The following is a 16879-nucleotide window of genomic DNA, read 5'->3' on the forward strand; positions in this document are numbered from 1 at the left end:
TACACTTGTGTAAAACATGCAAATTTTTGATGACGCGGGTGTAATACCGGGACCTGGCTACAGGGGCGACACTCGCGAAATCAGGGATACACTGTGTATGGTAAAATTTCAGGGTTTTGTGGTATATAAAGACATGGCGCCAAACTTTGAGAGGGAGCATCTGGGACATCGTAGATGGCGTTTACACTGTCGGAATTATGAGGACATGGCCTCTGTCCTCGTAAACCCAAATGTCCCCATAGTGCCGGTGCGTATTCAGGTCAAATGTCCTCGTAAACCACAAAAACAAACACACACACACACACACACACACACACACACACACACACACACACACACACTCCTTTGCACACAGAGGAATACAAACACACCCTTTCACACACACTCGCACAAATACACCTAATCCCACCCCCATGGACACCCAAACTAAATTGTTAGCCTGGAGCAGCAAGTTGCCTCTGTCACTTTTAGAAGCAGCTGAATATCTGTCCATCCTGCTTGGAATAACAATCACTATTACAAGGTCAGAGCAGTTTTAATGTATTTATTTCATTTCTCAGGGGTTCTTTGAGAGGCGGAAATGAATCATGGCTCTATTCAGTGGTAGATGCTGGTTATCTGTTCTAAGGTTACATCACGTCTGTTTTTGCTAACATATTATAGAGCTGTTGTATAGTTTCTCAACGCTTCATCTAAATGGCTGCAAATAACAACTTCAATGAAATTAATATAGAGCTTATGAGTATCAAAGAATCAGTTAAAAGAAAAACTCTGCATAACCAAATTTTTTGGGGGAAAAAAATGTGCTTGCAAAGTGGTGCTTGTCCATGTGGTACTTGTCCTTTGTCCATATCCAAGTCGTTGATGGCATGGTGTTGTGGGTGGTTGCCGGTGGGTTGCAGCTGCAAAGGTGCTCGGAGTGTTTTTTAACACATTGTTATATGGTTGCTAGGCTGTTTTGGGTGGTTCTACAGGCCCAAGTCACAGCCAATTCTTATATTATTATTACTCTCCATTTAAGGGCCAATGTTGAACTAAGGATGTTTTTCAGTCTGATTACAAAAAATCTGTCTGAATACTGGTTAAAAAAGAGGTGGTACACACAAAATAACATTATTTATCTGAGCTGTAAAATGAAAAGTGGTCAGTCATAATGACTGAAATGAGATGAGAAATTAGAACTCTCTACTCTTTTCTCCAGATGGTTTCTTTTGGTTTTGAATATCATTTACAAGAGGAATTGAAACAAGATGTGTATGTTGCCATATAAAAGCAAAAAAAAAAAAAAATGGCGGCCATGGGGTGACTGTGGTCACATGAAGTTACTGATAGAGATAGAGCTTTATATAAAAACAGCTCAGTGCATGAAAGAAGCTCTGTCTCTCAGGAATGAGCGCAAAGCATTTTTATTGGTAAGTAGGGATTTGTTTGTGTGTGTGTGTGTTTGTGTGTTAACTAACACTGTCTCAGAGACTGATTTAGGCAGTTTTGCTGTTGTTTCTGTTTGCTGCGGTCAATAAGGAAAATAAAAAGGCAACTCAAATGTTTCCTATATTTACATCATTAAAACAGAACATTACAAATAATTTATTTTCTCTTGTTTCTTATATATATATATATATATATATATATATATATATATATATAGTGAATTGAATAACACAAGAACACAGCTTAAGGTTTATTTGATTTAAGAAAGACCTTGACATTTTATTTTACCTTCATACATGAAGACCAATTATATTCAGTGGTCATACTACTAGACATCATATAAATAACCACAGCAGCACAGCCATACATAATTCAAGAGTTTCTCAGTTTGTGACAACACTAACCTTCACTTGGGTTAATTAAGTATCTGCTCCACATTCATGTTCTAATGCTGTAGGTGACATTTTTCCAATAAAGAAAAGGAAAAATTACACTGTTGTTCTTTCACTTAGAGCTAAATGTCGTCTGCGGGGTGGGGGGGGTGTGGGGGTGTGGGGGGGAGCAGGTATTGTTGTTTTGTCACTTTTTTTAAAAAATCTTGAAGCTAAAAGGCCAAAAGCACCATGATTTAGCGGAACCTGTGCCTCTATAAAACTGTCACTGTCAATTAAAGGCAGAAAATCATTTTCGCTTGTACCTCAGTCTTTGATGAAAATGAAGTCCATAACTTGTAATGTTTTCAAGCAAATGTCAATGGTTATTTGGGGTCAGAATCAGTCCAGAGTAAAAATGGAACCAATGATTCCATATTTAATTCTTAGTGCTATTACATAAAAAAAAAAAAAAAAAACATGTCAGGGAATTGAGTCCTTAAATGTAAAAAATTTAAAACCTGATTAGTTTTCCTGCAAATACTTTTTAAACTATATTCATTCTCATTAAAACTGGATTCTTTCTTTTTATTTTTATTTTTATTTATTTATTTATTTATTTTTGTAAACCAATACAATTAATATTGATGTATGGTAAACTCCATAACTGTAAACACATTTATGTATGTAAAACTTCAAAGGCATTCACATGTTTACAAAAGCCAAATGGAATTCATAGAGGTTGAATTAATTGGTCATATTGAATTAATGGAATGTAAAGATATTATAAAGATAAAGATAAGATACAGTATATATATATATATATATATATATATACAATAAATTAAATAAATGCATTTTTAAATCAAAAGCTTAATTTGACATTTTAACGTCATTCTATTACAGTGTGTATTATTTCTTAGTTAAAGATGTGTACATATCATAAAATTTGACATACATAAAAGTTTGGATGCTACCAATATGCAGATTTTGTATGTTTTCAAAGCCTATACGTTACTGTGTGTGTGTGTGTGTGTGTGTGTGTGTGTGTGTGTGTGTGTGTGTGTGTGTGTGTGTGTGTGTGTGTGTGTGTGTGTGTGTGTGTGTTTGTGTGTGTGTGTGTGTGTGTGTGTGTGTTTTTATCACATGGTGGGGTCCTCAGCATGTTAGCACACTCACAAAGTGGGGACCAAAAACATGGTGGGGACCAATTCCACGGTCCCCACAATGATTTGCTTGTAATAGTCTCAGCAGGTGTTGCTGATATGCCTAGTGCAGTTTTTTTCTAAATCCCCACCATGAACATATACCTGATCTCAGAGTGTAAGTGTGTATGGCAGCGCTGCTCTTTAGCGCTTCTGCAGTATGTTCGCGGTACTGCATCGGCAAGCACACCTGTGACGTAAGAAACACATTTCACCAACTGCTCATGCGCAAAACAATCGCGCTTAATCAAACGAGTCACGACGAGGTAATTGGTGGTCAATCAACGAAATCAATACATTTTTTCAGGTAATTAGCTTATTTTTATTGTTATTTTCGATAATTAAATAAAAAATACATCACAAGTTCAAATAATTCCGAAAGATTGTTAAATTACATGATCGAATGGAGTTTTCTAATGAGGTGTAACTTAACTTAATTGATGTTACTCGTTGACTCTAGCAAAAATACTATTGATAAACTTAAATTGCATGTCGGTATATAATTTAAAGTGTATATAACGCGTGGTGTAGTGAGTCCTAATTAGTTAACGGCTGGAGATATAAGCGAGCGGAGCGGAGCGGCCTGCGGCCTTCGTGAACCCCGGGGTGACGCTGAGACGTGCCCGAGTTCAACATCGACATGAGACGGAGGAGAATCAGACCAGCAAAAGATGCTGAGGAACATGTTATCAATGCCATCGACAAGACTGATGCACTGGAGGCTAGATACATAAATGATCATAAAGGTAGGTTTGTAGAGAGTTTATAGATGTGAGTTGATTGTAAAGAAATGGTTTTATTATCTTACTACGGAGCTCCGCACATGACCGCACATGTAAAATGTATATCATGGCGGCCATTAATCAGTAACACGTTCACACAAGTTTGATTAAACTAACACCACCAGGCAACAGATTAGTAAATCGTGGTTATGTATAAAGGAGTCGTCGAATTAATTATATCTTATATGTAATGTTATAGCCCGCATTAATGAGTATGGCTCCTTAATGTAACTGTTAACTATCTATGGTAAGGTAAATTATTTTCCACAGCTTCTTAACGATGATATTTTATGTCATAAATGACCCAATAGTATAGTAACTATGATTCTTTTCAAACGAATGGGTTCTGGGGTCATTTAAAACCTAGAAATATGAGGGATATTTTAAAATTGTGATTTATTTTATGTTGAAAAAAAATCTGATTACATATAATTATTTACTCCTTTACAATTTCTTTAAAAACAACAACAAAAACAACATTTGAGCAGTTTTGCAGTAAATTGTCTAAAGTAGTTAGTATATTTTTAATATGTATTGAATGTATATGCTAAGTGTTTTCATGTGAGTCACCATGTGAGTTCAAACTATTTGCCCCATGGGGATTAATACGCTTTAAACTTAAACATTTATTTGAAAAAGCCTTTAAAGGGATCTTACCTCAAGGTCATCCAAGATGTAGGTGTCTTTGTTTCCACAGTATTTTCAATTTTGACATTTTTTGGTCAAACCGTTCTTGTCTGTCAGTCATATACTGGAGGTGAAGGGGGTCCTCAATCGATTCACCTCAAAGAGCATGCACAGAGAAGTCCAAATTAAACATGATTTAATGACTCGTAATTGTAAGTACACATTGATGGCCTAAGACACGAAACGAGCGGTTTGTGTGAGAAAACCAACAGTATTTATATAGTTTTTACCTCTTGTTAACAGCCGTCGAACTGATCTGAATCAGATGTCCAACTGAACCAAACTGAACCGTCTCCAGAGGTTACGCCGGAAGTGATCTCTCGCGCGTCTACGTCACGCATTGTTTACACAGAGATTTCGGAAGTTTTACCTTTCACTAAACATATTTAGATATATCGAAATCGTCTTCCATTGCGATTTCCGGTATTTCTAAATATGTTCAGTTGGACATCTGATTTAGATCAGTTCGACGGCTGTTAACAAGAAGTAAAAACTATATAAATACTGTTCGTTTTCTCACACAAACCGCTCGTTTCATGTCTTATGCCATCAATGTGTACTTACATTTACGAGTCATTAAATCATGTTTAATTTTGACTTCTCTGTGCATGCTCTTTGAGGTGAACCGATTGTGGACCCCCTTAGCCTCCAGTGTATGACAGACAGACAACAACAGTTTGACCAAAAAATGTCAAAATTGAAACTACTGTGGAAACAAAGACATCTTGGATGCCCTTGAGGTAAGCTAAAACATATCAAAAATTAATTTCAAAGTGAACTATCCCTTTAAATGTGTGTCTTGACAGTGTTCTCTGCGATTCTTTGTCAAAAGTTGTAGAAACCCTGGTTAAACTATTACAGAAGTTATTTATAATGGGCTAACCATTAGTGTATTATTAAAGGATTAGTTCACTTTTAAATAATATAAATTTTAAATAATAACAAATCACTTTTAAAATAGTTCACTTTTGCTGATAATTTACTCACCCCCATGTCATCCAGGATGTCCTTGTCTTTCTTTCTTCAGTCGAAAATAAATTAAAATTTTGATGACAGGATTTTCTCCATATAATGGACTTCAATGGGAACCAAACGGTTCAAGGTCCAAAAGAGAGTTTCAGTGCAGCTTCAAAGGGCTTTAAACGACACCAGATGATGAATAAGGGTCTTGTCTAGCGAAACCATCGGTCATTTAAAAAAAATGACCGATCATTTCGCTAGGCTGCACGAAACGATCTGAATCTAGTATCTTATTAATAGGCAAAAGTACCTATCAGACAGTGGTTAAAAAATAGTCTCGATAAGTCGATCCCTGAACGCCGTTCATACAGTTCAGAAGTTCGTTGAACTTCATAGAGTTCAGATCACTCAGCACGACGTTCATGGTTTGACTTATCGAGACTAGTTTTTAAGATGGCTCCTGTCTGTATACACTAAGTGAACTGTCTTTATAAAGTATCTTCTTATTAAACAGTCTGTACACTTACAAACTTCTCAATGCTTCGTTTTGCATGTATGGAGCCTCATTATATTACTGCGTTAGTGTGGGGCTATTTTGAGCCTTGTTAGTGGTATAAACTAGCGATTTCTCTTTACTTAGTCAATGCCCCCATTGCTAGAATTATATGCTAAACAGTTTTTAGAGATAAAACTCTTTACATTCGATTATCATGAAAACACACCTCAGAGAACGATTGACTAGGTACCGATGTTTTATTAGACCAAAAGGTTCATTGTTCACCGGAGTTCTCCTTTAATTTCTTTTTCGACTGAAGAAAGAAAGACAAGGCCATCTTGGATGGCATGGGGGTGAGTAAATTATCAGCTAAAGTTTTTTTTTTTTTTTTTTTTTTTAAAGTGAACTAGTTCTTTAAATGTATAGAATGGATTGTATTAACATTTTTTTACCCTTTTTTCAGGTCGTGGAGTGTTTGCATTGGCCCCTTTTAATAAAGGAGATTTTATTGTTGAATATAGGGGGGAAATGATTGCTTTAATCGAATCTGAACGCAGAAGAGAGGTCAATCAGAATACTGTGTATATGTTTGACTTCATCTGGCAAAACAAGAAGTGGTGGTAGGTTTTTAAAATAGTTTAATTTTTTGATAACACTTTACTTGAAGGGGTGTGCATAAGACTGACATGACACTGTCATAAACATGACATAACACCTGTCATGAACATGAAGGAGTCTTTATGAATGTTTATGACTGTCATTAAGTGTCATTCGGTACATTGACGCTTTTAATGCAAAGTTGACATTGTTTAAAATGTCTTTGTTATGACAACTTGACATTAACAGCGACAAAAAATGTCTTGATTATGACAACTTGACATTAACCAAGAAATCATAACCTGTCACATATGTCATAACAGGTCTAATTATCAAACTTAAAGAAGTTATTTAGCTTTGCGTTTACATTACCCTGTCATATGTGGTTGGTTTTGACTTTGGCCGTCATGACACCATTATAACTGTCATGAATATTTTACTTGTCCTCAAGTAAAGTGAAACACACTGTACTAGTTATAAAGATGTCATTAAGGGTTATTACACTGTCAAATGCTGTCAAACAACAGTGTCATTAATATTTCCCCTTACCTCAAGTAAAGTGGAACACGTTGGACTAGTTATAAAGATGTCAGATTGACAGGTCATGATTTCTTGGTTATTTTTAAGTTGTCATAACAAAGACAATTTAAACAAGGTCAACTTTGCATTAAAAGTGTCATAATTTACCGAATGACACCTAATGGCAAAAGTCATAAACATTCATAAAGACTCCTTCATGTTCATGACAGGTGTTATGTCATGTTTATGACAGTGTCATGTCAGTCTTATGCACACCCTTTCAAATAAAGTGTTACCAATTTTTTTAATTTACATGAATAAAAAAAAATGTTTTTTTCTTTGTTATAATGTCCTAATTTGGGTCTTGTTATGGTTTGTTAGGTTAGGCTAAACCTTCATATTTCATGTTTTTTTTTCTAAGCATTGATGCAACTCATGAGAACACCACTCTAGGCCGGCTCGTGAATGATGATGTGAACCCAAACTGCATGATGAAAAAGGTTATTGTCGAGGGAACGCCACATTTGTGCCTTTTTGCAGCAAAAGACATAATTCCTGGAGAAGAAATCTCATATGACTATGGAGGAAGTGACTGGCCTTGGAGAAAGGTTTGACAAAATTTGGCTACTTTTCTTCTTTGTACAGTTATTTGTCTGTCTCTGTCTATCCATCCATCTATCTATTAGTAGGGCTGTGCTAAAATATCGATACAGCTAACTAACGTTATATTTTTCCACAATAGTTTATCAATATTTCAACCACTTGTATCGATACTTAAAAAAAGATATATGAAGAGTTCAGATGCAAAAGCCTCTAAATGCCGTTTGAAATTTTCTTCTTTAATGATGATTTTTATCAAACTTGTATATTTAAGTTCAGTAATTTCACTTAAATAACAATTAATAGGTAATTATCATTGCCATTTAAGTGAAATTACTGAATTTAAATATACAAGCTTGATTAAAAATGATCATTCTTGAAGAAAATTTCAAATGGCACTTAGAGGCTTTTGCATCTGAACTCTTCATATATATATATATATAGTATATAAAACGTTCAGTCTGTCCTTCTCTCTATCAGTCTGTCCGTCTCATCTCTCTATCAGTCTATTATATTTGGTCTCGACTCTTACACACTGTTTCTAATGTATTGTACGTAGTGGGGACCTGTAGTGTGTCAGGAATGCTATATAACCCCCATAAATACACACACTTCCTACAGGTTTAGCGTAGTGGGGACCTTGTCTTGTAAGTAATCAATTATAACTAATTTTTGTAACTCTTTTGTTATAGGCTACATGCAGCAATGATGATGAAGACATGGTGACCATAAAGAACTGCTCTGGGGATTCTGGAACAACTGTTGGCGTTTCACGACACACTGTTGAGGTACATATATTCAATATCTCTCTATCTAACTCTCTCTCTCTGTCTCTCTATCAGTCTGTCCGTCTCTCTCTCTATCCGTCTGTCCGTCTCATCTCTCTGTCAGTCTATTATATTTGGTCTCGACTCTTACACACTGTTTCTAATGTATTGTACGTAGTGGGGACCTGTAGTGTGTCAGGAATGCCATATAACCCCCATAAATACACACACTTCCTACAGGTTTAGCGTAGTGGGGACCTTGTCTTGTAAGTAATCAATTATAACTAATTTTTGTAACTCTTTTGTTATAGGCTACATGCAGCAATGATGATGAAGACATGGTGACCATAAAGAACTGCTCTGGGGATTCTGGAACAACTGTTGGCGTTTCACGACACACTGTTGAGGTACATATATTCAATATCTCTCTATCTAACTCTCTCTCTCTCTCTATCAGTCTGTCCGTCTCTCTCTATCAGTCTGTCCGTCTCTCTCTATCAGTCTGTCCGTCTCTCTCTATCAGTCTGTCCGTCTCTCTATCAGTCTGTCCGTCTCTCTCTATCAGTCTGTCCGTCTCTCTCTCTATCAGTCTGTCCGTCTCTCTCTATCAGTCTGTCCGTCTCTCTCTCTATCAGTCTGTCCGTCTCTCTCTATCAGTCTGTCCGTCTCTCTCTCTATCAGTCTGTCCGTCTCTCTCTCTATCAGTCTGTCCGTCTCTCTCTCTATCAGTCTGTCCGTCTCTATCAGTCTGTCCGTCTCTCTATCAGTCTGTCCGTCTCTCTATCAGTCTGTCCGTCTCTCTCTCTATCAGTCTGTCCGTCTCATCTCTCTGTCAGTCTATTATATTTGGTCTCGACTCTTACACACTGTTTCTAATGTATTGTACGTAGTGGGGACCTGTAGTGTGTCAGGAATGCTATATAACCCCCATAAATACACACACTTCCTACAGGTTTAGCGTAGTGGGGACCTTGTCTTGTAAGTAATCAATTATAACTAATTTTTGTAACTCTTTTATTATAGGCTACATGCAGCAATGATGATGAAGACATGGTGACCATAAAGAACTGCTCTGGGGATTCTGGAACAACTGTTGGCGTTTCACGACACACTGTTGAGGTACATATATTCAATATCTCTCTATCTAACTCTCTCTCTCTGTCTCTCTCTATCAGTCTGTCCGTCTCTCTATCAGTCTGTCCGTCTCTCTATCAGTCTGTCCGTCTCTCTCTCTATCAGTCTGTCCGTCTCTCTCTCTATCAGTCTGTCCGTCTCTCTATCAGTCTGTCCGTCTCTCTCTATCAGTCTGTCCGTCTCTCTCTCTATCAGTCTGTCCGTCTCTCTATCAGTCTGTCCGTCTCTATCAGTCTGTCCGTCTCTCTCTCTATCAGTCTGTCCGTCTCATCTCTCTATCAGTCTATTATATTTGGTCTCGACTCTTACACACTGTTTCTAATGTATTGTACGTAGTGGGGACCTGTAGTGTGTCAGGAATGCTATATAACCCCCATAAATACACACACTTCCTACAGGTTTAGCGTAGTGGGGACCTTGTCTTGTAAGTAATCAATTATAACTAATTTTTGTAACTCTTTTGTTATAGGCTACATGCAGCAATGATGATGAAGACATGGTGACCATAAAGAACTGCTCTGGGGATTCTGGAACAACTGTTGGCGTTTCACGACACACTGTTGAGGTACATATATTCAATATCTCTCTATCTAACTCTCTCTCTCTCTCTATCAGTCTGTCCGTCTCTCTCTATCAGTCTGTCCGTCTCTCTCTATCAGTCTGTCCGTCTCTCTCTATCAGTCTGTCCGTCTCTCTCTATCAGTCTGTCCGTCTCTATCAGTCTGTCCGTCTCTATCAGTCTGTCCGTCTCTCTCTCTATCAGTCTGTCCGTCTCTCTCTCTATCAGTCTGTCCGTCTCTCTCTCTATCAGTCTGTCCGTCTCTATCAGTCTGTCCGTCTCTCTATCAGTCTGTCCGTCTCTCTATCAGTCTGTCCGTCTCTCTATCAGTCTGTCCGTCTCTCTATCAGTCTGTCCGTCTCTCTCTCTATCCGTCTGTCCGTCTCATCTCTCTATCAGTCTATTATATTTGGTCTCGACTCTTACACACTGTTTCTAATGTATTGTACGTAGTGGGGACCTGTAGTGTGTCAGGAATGCTATATAACCCCCATAAATACACACACTTCCTACAGGTTTAGCGTAGTGGGGACCTTGTCTTGTAAGTAATCAATTATAACTAATTTTTGTAACTCTTTTATTATAGGCTACATGCAGCAATGATGATGAAGACATGGTGACCATAAAGAACTGCTCTGGGGATTCTGGAACAACTGTTGGCGCTTCACGACACACTGTTGAGGTACATATATTCAATATCTCTCTATCTAACTCTCTCTCTCTGTCTCTCTCTATCAGTCTGTCCGTCTCTCTCTCTATCAGTCTGTCCGTCTCTCTCTCTATCAGTCTGTCCGTCTCTCTCTCTATCAGTCTGTCCGTCTCTCTCTCCATCAGTCTGTCCGTCTCTCTCTCCATCAGTCTGTCCGTCTCTCTATCAGTCTGTCCGTCTCTCTCTCTATCAGTCTGTCCGTCTCATCTCTCTGTCAGTCTATTATATTTGGTCTCGACTCTTACACACTGTTTCTAATGTATTGTACGTAGTGGGGACCTGTAGTGTGTCAGGAATGCTATATAACCCCCAAAAATACACACACTTCCTACAGGTTTAGCGTAGTGGGGACCTTGTCTTGTAAGTAATCAATTATAACTAATTTTTGTAACTCTTTTGTTATAGGCTACAAGCAGCAATGATGATGAAGACATGGTGACCATAAAGAACTGCTCTGGGGATTCTGGAACAACTGTTGGCGTTTCACGACACACTGTTGAGGTACATATATTCAATATCTCTCTATCTAACTCTCTCTCTCTCTCTATCAGTCTGTCCGTCTCTCTCTCTCTATCAGTCTGTCCGTCTCTCTATCAGTCTGTCCGTCTCTCTATCAGTCTGTCCGTCTCTCTCTCTCTATCAGTCTGTCTCTCTCTCTCTATCAGTCTGTCCGTCTCTATCAGTCTGTCCGTCTCTCTCTCTATCAGTCTGTCTCTCTCTCTATCAGTCTGTCCGTCTCTCTATCAGTCTGTCCGTCTCTCTCTATCAGTCTGTCTCTCTCTCTCTATCAGTCTGTCCGTCTCTATCAGTCTGTCCGTCTCTCTCTCTATCAGTCTGTCTCTCTCTCTATCAGTCTGTCCGTCTCTCTATCAGTCTGTCCGTCTCTCTATCAGTCTGTCCGTCTCTCTATCAGTCTGTCCGTCTCTCTCTCTATCAGTCTGTCCGTCTCTCTATCAGTCTGTCCGTCTCTATCAGTCTGTCCGTCTCTCTCTCTATCCGTCTGTCCTTCTCTCTATCAGTCTGTCCGTCTCATCTCTCTATCAGTCTATTATATTTGGTCTCGACTCTTACACACTGTTTCTAATGTATTGTACGTAGTGGGGACCTGTAGTGTGTCAGGAATGCCATATAACCCCCATAAATACACACACTTCCTACAGGTTTAGCGTAGTGGGGACCTTGTCTTGTAAGTAATTAATTATAACTAATTTTTGTAACTCTTTTATTATAGGCTACATGCAGCAATGATGATGAAGACATGGTGACCATAAAGAACTGCTCTGGGGATTCTGGAACAACTGTTGGCGTTTCACGACACACTGTTGAGGTACATATATTCAATATCTCTCTATCTAACTCTCTCTCTCTCTCTCTATCAGTCTGTCCGTCTCTCAAGATTCAAGATTCAAATAGCTTTATTGGCATGGTTAAAGAAATCTTTACATTGCCAAAGCATTCAGAACACTATAGAATATAAATAAGTAAATAGTTAAATAAAAAATAGTAAAAATAAAGTAAAGTTTTTTTTTTTTTTTTTCTTCGTGGAGATAAACATTGCAATAAAAAGTTCAATCTACTAATATTTACACAGTGTCTCTAGGTGTGTAGTTTGTAGTCTCTATCCTCTCTATCAGTCTGTCTCTCTCTCTCTATCAGTCTGTCTCTCTCTCTCTATCAGTCTGTCCGTCTCTATCAGTCTGTCCGTCTCTCTCTCTATCAGTCTGTCTCTCTCTCTCTATCAGTCTGTCCGTCTCTCTCTATCAGTCTGTCTCTCTCTCTCTATCAGTCTGTCCGTCTCTATCAGTCTGTCCGTCTCTCTCTCTATCAGTCTGTCTCTCTCTCTCTATCAGTCTGTCCGTCTCTATCAGTCTGTCCGTCAGTCTGTCCGTCTCTCTCTCTATCAGTCTGTCCGTCTCTCTCTCTATCAGTCTGTCCGTCTCTCTATCAGTCTGTCCGTCAGTCTGTCCGTCTCTCTCTCTATCAGTCTGTCCGTCTCTCTCTCTATCAGTCTGTCCGTCTCTCTCTCTATCAGTCTGTCTCTCTCTCTATCAGTCTGTCCGTCTCTCTCTCTATCAGTCTGTCCGTCTCTCTATCAGTCTGTCCGTCAGTCTGTCCGTCTCTCTCTCTATCAGTCTGTCCGTCTCTCTCTCTATCAGTCTGTCCGTCTCTCTCTCTATCAGTCTGTCCGTCTCTCTATCAGTCTGTCCGTCTCTCTATCAGTCTGTCCGTCTCTCTCTATCAGTCTGTCCGTCTCTCTCTCTATCAGTCTGTCCGTCTCTCTATCAGTCTGTCCGTCTCTATCAGTCTGTCCGTCTCTATCTCTATCAGTCTGTCCGTCTCTATCAGTCTGTCCGTCTCTCTCTCTATCAGTCTGTCCGTCTCATCTCTCTATCAGTCTGTCCGTCTCTCTCTCTATCCGTCTGTCCGTCTCATCTCTCTGTCAGTCTATTATATTTGGTCTCGACTCTTACACACTGTTTCTAATGTATTGTACGTAGTGGGGACCTGTAGTGTGTCAGGAATGCTATATAACCCCCATAAATACACACACTTCCTACAGGTTTAGCGTAGTGGGGACCTTGTCTTGTAAGTAATCAATTATAACTAATTTTTGTAACTCTTTTATTATAGGCTACATGCAGCAATGATGATGAAGACATGGTGACCATAAAGAACTGCTCTGGGGATTCTGGAACAACTGTTGGCGTTTCACGACACACTGTTGAGGTACATATATTCAATATCTCTCTATCTAACTCTCTCTCTCTGTCTCTCTCTATCAGTCTGTCCGTCTCTCTCTCTATCAGTCTGTCCGTCTCTATCTATCAGTCTGTCCGTCTCTCTCTCTATCAGTCTGTCCGTCTCTCTCTCTATCAGTCTGTCCGTCTCTCTCTATCAGTCTGTCCGTCTCTATCAGTCTGTCCGTCTCTCTCTCTATCAGTCTGTCTCTCTCTCTATCAGTCTGTCCGTCTCTCTCTCTATCAGTCTGTCTCTCTCTCTATCAGTCTGTCCGTCTCTCTCTCCATCAGTCTGTCCGTCTCTCTCTCTATCAGTCTGTCCGTCTCTCTCTCTATCAGTCTGTCCGTCTCTCTCTCTATCAGTCTGTCTCTCTCTCTATCAGTCTGTCCGTCTCTCTCTATCAGTCTGTCCGTCTCTCTATCAGTCTGTCCGTCTCTCTCTATCAGTCTGTCCGTCTCTCTCTATCAGTCTGTCCGTCTCTATCAGTCTGTCCGTCTCTCTCTCTATCAGTCTGTCCGTCTATTATATTTGGTCTCGACTCTTACACACTGTTTCTAATGTATTGTACGTAGTGGGGACCTGTAGTGTGTCAGGAATGCCATATAACCCCCATAAATACACACACTTCCTACAGGTTTAGCGTAGTGGGGACCTTGTCTTGTAAGTAATCAATTATAACTAATTTTTGTAACTCTTTTGTTATAGGCTACATGCAGCAATGATGATGAAGACATGGTGACCATAAAGAACTGCTCTGGGGATTCTGGAACAACTGTTGGCGTTTCACGACACACTGTTGAGGTACATATATTCAATATCTCTCTATCTAACTCTCTCTCTCTCTCTCTATCAGTCTGTCCGTCTCTCTATCAGTCTGTCCGTCTCTCTCTATCAGTCTGTCCGTCTCTCTATCAGTCTGTCCGTCTCTCTCTCTCTATCAGTCTGTCCGTCTCTATCAGTCTGTCCGTCTCTCTCTATCAGTCTGTCCGTCTCTCTCTCTATCAGTCTGTCCGTCTCTCTCTATCAGTCTGTCCGTCTCTCTCTCTATCAGTCTGTCCGTCTCTCTATCAGTCTGTCCGTCTCTCTATCAGTCTGTCCGTCTCTCTCTCTATCCGTCTGTCCGTCTCATCTCTCTATCAGTCTGTCCGTCTCTCTATCAGTCTGTCCGTCTCTATCAGTCTGTCCGTCTCTCTCTCTATCAGTCTGTCCGTCTCTATCAGTCTGTCCGTCTCTCTCTCTATCAGTCTGTCCGTCTCATCTCTCTATCAGTCTATTATATTTGGTCTCGACTCTTACACACTGTTTCTAATGTATTGTACGTAGTGGGGACCTGTAGTGTGTCAGGAATGCCATATAACCCCCATAAATACACACACTTCCTACAGGTTTAGCGTAGTGGGGACCTTGTCTTGTAAGTAATTAATTATAACTAATTTTTGTAACTCTTTTATTATAGGCTACATGCAGCAATGATGATGAAGACATGGTGACCATAAAGAACTGCTCTGGGGATTCTGGAACAACTGTTGGCGCTTCACGACACACTGTTGAGGTACATATATTCAATATCTCTCTATCTAACTCTCTCTCTCTCTCTCTCTCTCTCTATCAGTCTGTCCGTCTCTCTCTCTATCAGTCTGTCCGTCTCTCTCTCTATCAGTCTGTCCGTCTCTCTCTCTATCAGTCTGTCCGTCTCTCTCTCTATCAGTCTGTCCGTCTCTCTATCAGTCTGTCCGTCTCTCTATCAGTCTGTCCGTCTCTCTCTCTATCAGTCTGTCCGTCTCATCTCTCTGTCAGTCTATTATATTTGGTCTCGACTCTTACACACTGTTTCTAATGTATTGTACGTAGTGGGGACCTGTAGTGTGTCAGGAATGCTATATAACCCCCATAAATACACACACTTCCTACAGGTTTAGCGTAGTGGGGACCTTGTCTTGTAAGTAATCAATTATAACTAATTTTTGTAACTCTTTTGTTATAGGCTACATGCAGCAATGATGATGAAGACATGGTGACCATAAAGAACTGCTCTGGGGATTCTGGAACAACTGTTGGCGTTTCACGACACACTGTTGAGGTACATATATTCAATATCTCTCTATCTAACTCTCTCTCTCTCTCTCTCTCTCTCTATCAGTCTGTCCGTCTCTCAAGATTCAAGATTCAAATAGCTTTATTGGCATGGTTAAAGAAATCTTTACATTGCCAAAGCATTCAGAACACTATAGAATATAAATAAGTAAATAGTTAAATAAAAAATAGTAAAAATAAAGTAAAGTTTTTTTTTTTTTTTTTTTTTTTTCTTTGTGGAGATAAACATTGCAATAAAAAGTTCAATCTACTAATATTTACACAGTGTCTCTAGGTGTGTAGTTTGTAGTCTCTATCCTCTCTATCAGTCTGTCTCTCTCTCTCTATCAGTCTGTCCGTCTCTCTCTATCAGTCTGTCTCTCTCTCTCTATCAGTCTGTCCGTCTCTATCAGTCTGTCCGTCTCTCTCTCTATCAGTCTGTCTCTCTCTCTATCAGTCTGTCCGTCTCTCTCTCTATCAGTCTGTCCGTCTCTCTATCAGTCTGTCCGTCAGTCTGTCCGTCTCTCTATCAGTCTGTCCGTCTCTCTATCAGTCTGTCCGTCTCTCTCTCTATCAGTCTGTCCGTCTCTCTCTATCAGTCTGTCCGTCTCTCTATCAGTCTGTCCGTCTCTCTATCAGTCTGTCCGTCTCTCTCTCTATCAGTCTGTCCGTCTCATCTCTCTGTCAGTCTATTATATTTGGTCTCGACTCTTACACACTGTTTCTAATGTATTGTACGTAGTGGGGACCTGTAGTGTGTCAGGAATGCCATATAACCCCCATAAATACACACACTTCCTACAGGTTTAGCGTAGTGGGGACCTTGTCTTGTAAGTAATTAATTATAACTAATTTTTGTAACTCTTTTGTTATAGGCTACATGCAGCAATGATGATGAAGACATGGTGACCATAAAGAACTGCTCTGGGGATTCTGGAACAACTGTTGGCGTTTCACGACACACTGTTGAGGTACATATATTCAATATCTCTCTATCTAACTCTCTCTCTCTGTCTCTCTATCAGTCTGTCCGTCTCTCTCTCTATCCGTCTGTCCGTCTCATCTCTCTGTCAGTCTATTATATTTGGTCTCGACTCTTACACACTGTTTCTAATGTATTGTACGTAGTGGGGACCTGTAGTGTGTCAGGAATGCTATATAACCCCCATAAATACACACACTTCCTACAGGTTTAGCGTAGTGGGGACCTTGTCTTGTAAGTAATCAATTATAACTAATTTTTGTAACTC

At 39.4% G+C, this 16879-nt stretch overlaps 1 protein-coding gene across 1 annotated transcript; it reads left to right on the forward strand.

The window, feature by feature from the left end:
- The first annotated feature begins 3647 nt into the window (after positions 1-3647).
- LOC148970111 (uncharacterized) lies at positions 3648-16825 on the forward strand. The gene is made up of 16 exons (XM_089125352.1): positions 3648-3753; positions 6396-6552; positions 7470-7656; positions 8341-8436; positions 8727-8822; positions 9439-9534; positions 10019-10114; positions 10695-10790; positions 11223-11318; positions 12049-12144; positions 13449-13544; positions 14262-14357; positions 15013-15108; positions 15541-15636; positions 16505-16600; positions 16820-16825. The coding sequence occupies exons 1-16, from the start codon at positions 3648-3650 to the stop codon at positions 16823-16825; spliced, it is 1608 nt and encodes a 535-aa protein (XP_088981478.1).
- Positions 16826-16879: the final 54 nt, after the last annotated feature.

The sequence above is a fragment of the Pimephales promelas genome, chromosome 21 (genome assembly GCF_988280905.1).
Source record: "Pimephales promelas chromosome 21, fPimPro1.hap1.1, whole genome shotgun sequence".
Lineage (NCBI taxonomy): Eukaryota > Metazoa > Chordata > Actinopteri > Cypriniformes > Leuciscidae > Pimephales > Pimephales promelas.

What these genes read in the sequence shown, in the direction of transcription:
- LOC148970111 (XM_089125352.1), top strand. Translation starts at nt 3,648, where the DNA reads ATGAGACGGAGGAGAATCAGACCAGCAAAAGATGCTGAGGAACATGTT. An exon ending in TTTCACGACACACTGTTGAG is followed by an intron (nt 9,535 to 10,018) that starts GTACATATATTC and finishes CTTTTGTTATAG; the next exon opens with GCTACATGCAGCAATGATGA. An exon ending in CTTCACGACACACTGTTGAG is followed by an intron (nt 10,791 to 11,222) that starts GTACATATATTC and finishes CTTTTGTTATAG; the next exon opens with GCTACAAGCAGCAATGATGA.